The sequence below is a fragment of the Pan paniscus genome, chromosome X, assembly GCF_029289425.2.
Source record: "Pan paniscus chromosome X, NHGRI_mPanPan1-v2.0_pri, whole genome shotgun sequence".
NCBI classification, from domain to species: domain Eukaryota; kingdom Metazoa; phylum Chordata; class Mammalia; order Primates; family Hominidae; genus Pan; species Pan paniscus.
In genome coordinates this window covers 50,919,153-50,928,841 of record NC_073272.2, presented here as the reverse complement: position 1 = coordinate 50,928,841, position 9,689 = coordinate 50,919,153, and the positions used below count along the sequence as shown (strand labels likewise).

The following is a 9,689-nucleotide window of genomic DNA, read 5'->3' as shown; positions in this document are numbered from 1 at the left end:
AAGCATATTTCACAAGGCCGCTGGATAGAAAACCAATATGTAAGAATTATGTCTCCACCGGGCGCGGAGGCTCATGCCTGTAATCCCAGCACTTTGGGAGGCCAAGGCAGGTGAATCACGAGGTCAGGAGTTCAAGAGCACCCCGGCCAAGATGGCGAAAGCCCATCTCTAGTAAAAACACAAAACTTAGCCAGGCGTGCTGGTGGGTGCCTATAATCCCAGCTACTCGGGAGGCTGAGGCAGACAATTGCTTGAATCCGGGAGGCGGGGTTGCAGTGAGCAGAGATCGCGCCACTGCACTCCAGCCTGGGCGACAGAGCAAGACTCCGTCTCAAAAGAGAACAAAGAAAGAAAGAAAAAAAAAAAAGAACGATGTCTCTACATACCAGCTCAGAGAGTTACAATACACGATTTCAAAGAATGATACATATTTCACAGCATCAAAAAGCTAGAAATAAAATTCACAAAAGATGCGCAAGACTTCTTTGCAGAAGGCTGTAAAGCTTTATTGGGAGAATTTTAATGAACAAATTTCCAACATAGGAGCAGCCTGCATCATTTCAACGTGTCTTCTTTTAACACTGTGATTGCTTTTCACCTGTAACAGAAACACAACGATTGGGAACATGACTTAGCAACAGATTATTCAGATGACCCTAAAGGTATACAAAGCACACTACACTTTGGGTTTTATTAAATGGACTAAAAACAGAACCCTATGGGTGATCCCGTGTCTTACACGCAATTGAACCTCTGCATAAACTTTGAGCGTACACCTGCAGAATTTAAAAGTAATTTCCTCCCTGAACATCAAGTGCTTCCTTTCAAGTCACAAGCACTTACAATTAACAGTCAGCAATTTGGAAAACACATGTGTAAAGCATACTTCAGTTGATTACTCAGGAAGTACTAGAGTCACGGTCTTTCAACTTTAAATCTTATCAATTCATGTCTCTAAAGCTGAAACTTACATGTAACATTTGATATGATTAGAGATGATTATATCGTATGTGTGTCTACAGTCTTATTAGAAATAGTGGCTCATGAAGACTGACAGTGGGGCAGGGAGCATGCATAGCACAGGCATCTTACTCACACCCATGCTGAGCACCACTGACCTACATGCCACAGATGATGGGAACCAAACGGTCTCTCGCCATTTGATATTTATTTCAGTCACTCAAGGTTTCCGTGGGGAAAGATTTAAGAAGCAATTGTACCATTTGACCCAGCCATCCCATTACTGGGTATATACCCAAAGGACTATAAATCATGCTGCTATAAAGACACATGCACACGTATGCTTATTGCGGCATTATTCACGATAGCAAAGACTTGGAACCAACCCAAATGTCCAACAACGATAGACTGGATTAAGAAAATGTGGCACATATTCACCACGGAATACTATGCAGCCCTAAAAAATGATGAGTTCATGTCCTTTGTAGGGACATGGATGAAACTGGAAATCATCATTCTCAGTAAACTATCGCAAGAACAAAAAACCAAACACCGCATATTCTCACTCATAGGTGGGAACTGAACAATGAGATCACATGGACAGAGGAAGGGGAATATCACACCCTGGGGACTGTTGTGGGGTGGGGGGAGGGGGGAGGGATAGCACTGGGAGATGTACCTAATGCTAGATGATGAGATAGTGGGTGCAGCGCACCAGCATGGCACATGTATACATATGTAACTAAGCTGCACAATGTGCACATGTACCCTAAAACTTAAAGTATAATAATAAAAAAGTAAATAAATAAATAAAAGAAAAAAAAAAGAAGCAGTTGTTCATTGAAAGCCAGAGAAACCCTGCCTGGGCAACACAGTGAGACCTCATCTCTACAAAAATGAAAACAAAAAAATGTACTCAGGCACGGTGGCTTGTGCATGTAGTTCCAGCCACTCAGGAGGCCGAGGTGGGAGGACGGCTTTAGCCTGGGAGCCAGAGGTTGCAGTGAGCTGAAATTGCATCACTGCACTCCAGCCTGGGTGACACACTGAGACTCTGTCGCAAACAAACAAACAAACCAAGAAGAGGGAGAATTCACAATTTCACAAGATCTTACACTACGTGTTCAGCTCTCCACACGGAAAAACTAGGATGAAGCAGAGGGCCCGCTCACTTTCTTACTGACAATGAAATCTCAGTTCAGAGATTTTCAGATGACTCGGGCCAGGGTTTCATGATTTGTGATTAACAAACCATGCGAAGCAGATGATCTCTGTGTCCCACGCATTCTATGCAACAGGATCAGAGTATGAAAGAACCGGAATGGAAAATGGTTTTAAAATCTCTGACTTAAACTCACTATTTTCATAAGAACCAAAGATAGGTTTAGAAGGGAAAGGACTCACTCAGAATCTCGCCAAGGCTGTAAGAGCTGCTATTAGAACCCGCATGAGTGCTTCAGCATTTTTCACACCAAGTGATGGGTGTTACAAACGTGTTATGTATTGATTAAAAGCAGACCTTTACAAAAGCATCTGAAAATTGTGAGCTACTGGTTTAAGGATTTATACTCAAAACTTTTAATTCAACATAGCTTTGACTCAGTTTGTTTCCCTATCTGACAGTCTATCAGTCGGGTGCTGGGGCCTGAACTACGTTTCAAATAACCTTTATATAAGAACTCTGTTACTAAAGAGGCAGTATTGTTACCTCTCTGTTATTAAAAATATAATGCTGGGTCGGGCACGGTGGCTCTCGCCTGTAATCCCGGCAATTTCGATGGTCGAGGCAGGCGGATCACCTGAGGTCAGGAGTTCGGGAACAACCTGTGCAACAGAACGAAACCCTGTCTCTACTAAAAATACAAAAATTAGCTGGGCGCGGCGGAGCATGCCTGTAAGCCCGGCTCCGCCAGAGGCTCAGGCAGGAGAATCACTTGAACCCTGGAGACAGAATTTCCAGTGAGCCGAGGTGGCACCACTGCACTCCAGCCTGGTCTTCGGAGCGAGACTCCGTCTCAAAAACATAGTAAGAATTACAATATGATACTGTGGAAACAGACACCCTACAATGTGCATGCCTAATGGATTGCCTACCTTCTTCAGGCGTTTTCACCTCCTCTGGATTTGGCGGGTCCATCTCCTGCCCATCAGGACCATCTTCACACTCACACCCAGTCTGTGGGTGACCCTGTTCCTGGCTATCAGCTTCAGGCTTCGGCCCTTAAAAATAAAAACTACATATCAATTTAAGCAGTAAAGCATAAAGTATGAATAAGAAAATAATATTCATGCTCTCGGTATTATTAGATAAAAGCTTTAGCTAACGTAATAATAAATGTGTTGATAAGAATCCCAGGAACATTATTTCAGGAGTCCGTTAGCAGAAAACAGGAAAACAAGGTGTTCCAAATATTACCCTCTTCCTTTCCGAAGACTGCCCTCAGACAACTTTGCTGCCTCCTTTGCACTTCTCTGTTATTCTACTTCTGATTGTCCTTCTCGTATTAAATGACTCAAGGCTCAAATCCCGTCTCTCACAGCACTTACACTCCTAGCGCTCAGACTCTTACATGGCATGAGTAGCCACCAATAAACGCTGAGTGAGAAAACTCTTTTAAAAATACATGAAAAAGCCCAAACTGCAGAATATTCTGCAAACCAACTGGTCTATCCTCTCCAAAAATGTCCGTATCGTGAATGACAAGAAAAATTAAGGAAACATTACAGGTTAAAGGAAACTAAAAACACCTGAAAAGCACATGCAAGGTGTGATTCTGAACTGGACTCTGGATCAGAAAAAGAAATCCTATCAATAAAATTATCTGGGCCGGGCGTGGGGTCTCACGCCTGCAATCCAAACATTTTGGGATGCCAAGGTGGGCAGAGCAGGTGAGGCCAGAAGTTCAAGACCGCAGTGGCCGGCGCCTGTAGTCCCAGCTACACGGGAGGCTGAGGCATGAGAATCCCTAGAACCTGGGAGGTGTAGGTTGCAGTGAGCCGAGATCGCACTACTGCACTCCAACCTGGCCCACAGAGAGAGACTCCGTCTCAACAAAGAAAAAAAAAAGGAAAAAAGAAATTTTCTGGGGAACTGGCAAAATTTGAGTATGCACTCTGTATTAAATGACTCCATTTTCTCATTGTTAAATTTCCTGATTTTGATCTTTGTGCAGTGATGATCCAAGAAATGACTTTCTCTTTCTTCTGACGATATACACACCCTCAAGTACATAGGGTAAAGGACCATAATACCTGAAACTTTATCAAAACAATTCAGCATTAATAACAGTAAACATATATCCGTTTGTGTGTGTGTGTGTGTGAGTGTGTGGGCAGCACGGTAAGAGAGGGAGGGAAGAGGTGAAACCTATGAAGCGAAAGCTTTTAACAATTGGTGAATCCAGGTGTAAAGTATACGAGTTCGTTGTTCTATTCTTCCAAATTTTATATAAATGTAATGTCTTGAAGATAGATACAGTAAAAATTTAAAAGAATATATGATAACTGCACTGAACTTTAGGAAGAAAGGAATTTCCGATTGTGGTAAAACATACAGATATCGTAAAATTTACCATCTTAACTATTTTTAAGTGGTACAGTTCACTAAGGAGTTACGTTTGCAACATTACCAGCCACTAGGCACAAAAACTTTGCATCTGTGTTTTCCTATACCTTGAAACCTTTATTTATTTAATGAATTTCTTTATGTATTTATGTATTCATTTATTTATTTATTAGCGATGAGGTCTCACTGTGTTTCCCAGGCTGGGCTTGAACTCCAGGGCTCAAGCAATCCTCTCACCTCAGCCTCCCAAGTAGCTGGGACTATGAGTGCATGGCATTCAGCCCAGCTTTAGACCTTTCTCCTAAATGACAATCTAAGGATAAAACACAGGACATGTATAATGCTTATATTCAGCCGTAGAGTACCAACAGCAGTGTGCGTCAGCTGAGAAATCTGAAGTCTACCACGTGGATAGGATTTCAGTTACAATTACAATGTCAGTTTCTGAAGGATTGATTGGCTGGTTGGATGTGAGGACTATGGAAAATCTTACAGTCACGACACCCATTACCTATTGGGGTAAAGAGAAACTTCACTTTGTTCAAATAAAGTTATATTTAGGTCCGAAGGTCCTAAAGGTAATATTCCATAAATGAACCCCGTGAAGAACAAAGCACCAAATATAACATTGTTTGTGAATCACAGAAAATATACTGTCCCCCACTGAGAATAAGGGAGTGGGCGGACAGCAATTAATGGGCATTGTTGTCAGTCAGATTCTAGGAACTTTTAACAGTGCATCCCTGGAATAATCCACGACCTCCGTTACATAAATGCTTCCTTTCAAAACATTTTATCTCCGAGAAATTATTTCCATCTCACGTTCATCTCAGGATAATTCCGTTTTTGCTTTTCTAACCATAAAAGGATTGAATCACCTCCTAAAAGCCGCTGAGAAAAATCACTAAGCCAGCTACCCGTATGGCAGTATCCTCATTTATCCAGCTTTTATCAAACGTACCATATAAAAATATCAATCAAAGGAAACGAACGACAACATTCAGCGACTCGGTTTTTGGAGCTGCTCCTGCTCCTCTGAACTGGGTCTATTCTTGGGTCAGTACTAAGCTACCTTACAGTAAAGCCTTTTGAGTTTTAAGCATTTTCAGCAAAATCACTTCCTTCTTTACAGCAACATAGATGATAGGAAGACACAAACCTTGGAACACAGTACAAATGTTGTATTCACCAGTCAAGGGTTCTTGGATAACACACAATCCTGGCACCTCCATTCTCTCATTCATAAAGTCGAGAACTTTTATCATAGTGAGGGATTTGCCTAAGCTAAGCTGCAAACTACATAGCCTCCTCGCTTTTCCAGTCAATTTCAGGCATTCTTTCCATTGTTTTCTTTCCTCCTGTTCCTCCTATGTGACAATGCCTAACACACACACACACACACGTGCAAACACAGACACGAACACACACACACGCACACACCAGCAGACGTTCTTCTTCCCTTTCCCTCACCTTGACCTGCACATGCTCCCTCATCCTCTCCCTCCTGAGCAGCTGCAGGATCCTGACGTTGAGTTGCTGGTTCCCCTTCTTCAGGTGTTTCTGGTTCCACTTCATCACTGAACTGCTCGGGCTGGGGAATACGTGTGGGTGTGCAAATAAACAATAAGTTTCGTTATTGATACAAAATTTTACATATATACACAGAATACATAGCTATTTCTGGTCATAACTAAGCCTAAAGACATTTCTCCAACTCTATGCTCTATGCCCAATAAGGTTACTCCACCCACAGGGAGGTTACTGTGAGAAAAGTGACGCACGAGGACTTTGGAGGCTATTATACTCTGTGTTGGAATACATGTGTACAATCTGTCATTAACAAACAAAGCCTGAGAAAGAAGTCATGGGCAAAAGCTGAAGAACACGAGAGGAAAAAAAAATCCTCCAGAATCAATGTTTCCTTCATGAGATGCCATCATCATTTTTTATGAGCAGGAAAGACCTTTATCAGCATTTCCACACTAATGCAACAACGCTATCACAAAAATTAATTTCTACTAATAGAAAACATCAAATTAACGTTTAAGCACTCACCCGCATAGGCCCAATCATTTCAGGAGGCTGTAAATAGCGTCTTCGTCCAGGCCAATAATAGGTCGATCTTCCTCGCCAATTCATATTTCACACTGAAAACAGACAACCGTGATTGAGAACGTGCGCTCCAGAGGGCTGCTATATTCGATCGCTTCCATGGATAAATGTTAACTTGCCGTTTTACTTTTGAAAATACTCTCAAAATAAGTCCCAGAGTTAAGCATACGTGTGTACGCTGTCTGAGTGCCTACAAAGCCACTTCTGCTGGCCAGGCTGGCAGAGCAATCATCTTAAGGCGTGTGGCAAAAGGCAGAGGACATTTTTTTCTAAATTTCTTTCGGACACGCGGTCTCGCTGTGTTGCTCAGGCTGGAGTGCAGCGGCGTGATCACAGCTCACTGCAGCCTCGACCTCCCGCTCAAGGGATCCTCCCACCTCAGTGTCCCGAGTAACTGGGACTACGTAGGCGAGCACCACTGCGCCCCGCAGACAGAGGTCATTTCTGATGAGGTTTAGTTTCACAAGTGCACTCCCCACGAAAACCCTAGTGAATCACAATTCTCGTGATTGCTGCTTTGGGCACACTCCCACTTCCTAGAGCCATTCACCCCGCCTCACAACAAGTTTGGTTGGACCACACTGCCTCGCCCACTCCTTCCCACTGTTTTTGGACCTTCCATGGCGGAGGTGAGACCTTGCAGTGCTTCTCACTCGGGCGCTCCGCACTCCACACCGCTGGGGGGGCGCTCACCAGGCCGCAGCCTTCCCAGCTGCCAGGCCCCTTCTTCACCACCCGCCTCGCCGCCGCCGGGGGCCCCATTCAGGGAATCTGCCCTGTGTCGTCTGGGGTTCCCGGCACCTCGGGACTTCCATCCCCCCAACAGCACTCACCCCATCTTCACCTGAGCCCCTGACCGCCTCCCCTCCACGGCCCACCTTCCTCCCCGTCCAGGCCCCTTCACGACCACGAAGCCGCCGGTGGCCTCGCAGCCTGTGAAGGGAAGGAGGACGACCTCGTGCCCCTTCTCCCTCAGAGGCCACAGACCAGGAAGCGGGACCCGCCTGACCCACCCGAGGCCCTCTCCACCCTCACTCACACTTCAGCCCCCGGGATGACTGGCCTGCAGACCTACCAGATGAATCTCAGTAGAGGAAAAAGAGTCCGGACGGCAGGAACCACACAGCACTGCCTCACAGCTCCCCGGCGTTCTTCGCGGGGGCGAAGGGGCCGGGCAGAAGACGCCCAGTGAACATGCGCACGGAGGCGGGAGCCCAGGGAGCATGCGCGGCTGTGGGCTGGGGAGGGCTGCCGTTCCCAGCGCCACGCCCAAACCCTCGATGCCCATCCTCATTGAGGATAAGGGAATCCCACCTCCCTCTGCTGTTTCCTATGCCTCTGGGACTCAAGTAGTGCTCCCCTCAAAACTCACCCCATCTTCAACTGAACCCCACCCCCAACCCAGGGCCCTCTCTTGCCCCGGCCCCACCATGGGGACAAGGACCACTGTGACTGGCTGGGAAGACAGGTAAACCACCTGCGAAAACAGAAATAGCAACCTATCCCAAAAGGAAATTGTTCAATGTGAACAAGTCAGAGAAAGAGACTGAAAGAAAAATGAATAGAATCGCTAGGACCCGTAAGAAAATGCTAAAACGATATCTATCATTTGTTAGCATCAGAATCGCAGAGGGTGAAGTGACAGTATTAGGGAAACAGGACAGCCAGAGTGACACCACGTGAAAATAAACTCCGTCTTGAAAGTAGCAAGATACATAGTCCTACCAGTCACAACCCATGGTCCTAAGATGTTTGGAGTTGAGAAAACAGATGAAAGGTACCTCCAAGGACATGCTCCCACAGCAGCGGAAAGTGCACGGTTCCCAACACCCATTAACAATATATGCTTTCAACAGAATTATGCCTTCATGGACTTACACACTGGTAAGTCAAGGATAGTTTTCTTTAAATCAATAGAATGATAAAAGTCATCGTGCTCTTAGCCCACCCGCACAAAGGCACAGATTAAGTTTAGTCTTTATATAGATAAGACCCCTATATAAGAAAAACCAGACCAGGCCAAGGCTCACGCCTGTAATCCTAGTATTTTGGGAGGCTGAGCTGGCCAGATCACCTGAGCTCAGGACTTCGAGACCAGCCTAAGCAACATCAGAAAATCTCATCACGACAAAAAACAAACAAAAAACCATCGAAAAATTAGCTGGGCATGGTGGCATGTACCTATACTCACAGCTACTCAGGAGGCTGAGGTGGGAGGAGCGCTTGAGCCCAGGAGGTCAAGGCTGCAGCGAGCTCTGATAACACCACCACACTCCAGCCTCGGGGACAGAGTGAGACGCTGTCTCCAGTTTTAATAATCGAACCTAAAAACGTACAAATTTATCCATCGAATTCACTATATTAACACATGAATGGGAAAAAATGCTGTGGTAATCGAAATAGATGCACTGTTTGATGAAAATCAACATGTATTCAAATGAATACTCTCAGCAAATTGGGAACAGAATGGAATGACTCACTCTGATAAAGTCCGTCTACAAAAAAAGGAGAGTAAATAGGATGGTGAAATGTTGAAATTTTTCGGTTTCTCATCAGGGATAAGACAAGGATGTCCACTGTCACCATTGTAACGGGTGGGTCTGCGCAATGCCATAAAATCAGAAAAGGAAATAAAACTCTTTACAATGGCAACGACGGGCCCGCCACGGTGGCCCACGCCAGTAATCCCAGCACTGTGGGAGGTGAGGTGGGTGCATCACTTGCACTCAAAGGTTCAACAACAGCCCGGGAAACATGGCAAAACCCCGTCTCTACAAAGAATACAAAAGGGAAAAGAAAAAAAAATGGCGGAAACAAAACTGCTCTTATTCCAGGATGATATGTTTCTGTATATTGAAGACTGAAAACGACCTAGAAGTAAACTTTAGAATTCACAAGCATATTTCACAAGGCCGCTGGATAGAAAACCAATATGTAAGAATTATGTCTCCACCGGGCGCGGAGGCTCATGCCTGTAATCCCAGCACTTTGGGAGGCCAAGGCAGGTGAATCACGAGGTCAGGAGTTCAAGAGCACCCCGGCCAAGATGGCG

The 9,689-nt window shown here is 45.0% G+C and overlaps 1 protein-coding gene across 2 annotated transcripts; it reads right to left on the bottom strand.

Moving 5' to 3' along the window:
- Positions 1–487: 487 nt before the first annotated feature.
- On the bottom strand, positions 488–8,203 carry LOC129395302 (G antigen 4). Of its 2 annotated transcripts, XM_055106449.1 has the most exons (5): positions 7,713–8,203; positions 6,581–6,672; positions 5,996–6,116; positions 3,055–3,180; positions 488–598 (listed from the first exon to the last, which is right to left on the bottom strand). In XM_055106449.1, the coding sequence occupies exons 2-5, from the start codon at positions 6,662–6,664 to the stop codon at positions 576–578; spliced, it is 354 nt and encodes a 117-aa protein (XP_054962424.1). In that variant the 5' UTR covers positions 6,665–6,672; positions 7,713–8,203; the 3' UTR covers positions 488–575. The 2 variants fall into 2 exon arrangements, with proteins under 2 accessions (XP_054962424.1, XP_054962423.1); XM_055106448.2 differs by lacking the exons at positions 488–598; positions 7,713–8,203 and having other exon boundaries at positions 2,846–3,180; positions 6,581–6,664.
- Positions 8,204–9,689: the final 1,486 nt, after the last annotated feature.

What these genes read in the sequence shown, in the direction of transcription:
- LOC129395302 (XM_055106448.2), bottom strand. Translation starts at nt 6,664, where the DNA reads ATGAATTGGCGAGGAAGATCGACCTATTATTGGCCTGGACGAAGACGC. An exon ending in AAATGATTGGGCCTATGCGG is followed by an intron (nt 6,117 to 6,580) that starts GTGAGTGCTTAA and finishes CGTATTCCCCAG; the next exon opens with CCCGAGCAGTTCAGTGATGA. An exon ending in GGGAGCATGTGCAGGTCAAG is followed by an intron (nt 3,181 to 5,995) that starts GTGAGGGAAAGG and finishes TTTATTTTTAAG; the next exon opens with GGCCGAAGCCTGAAGCTGAT.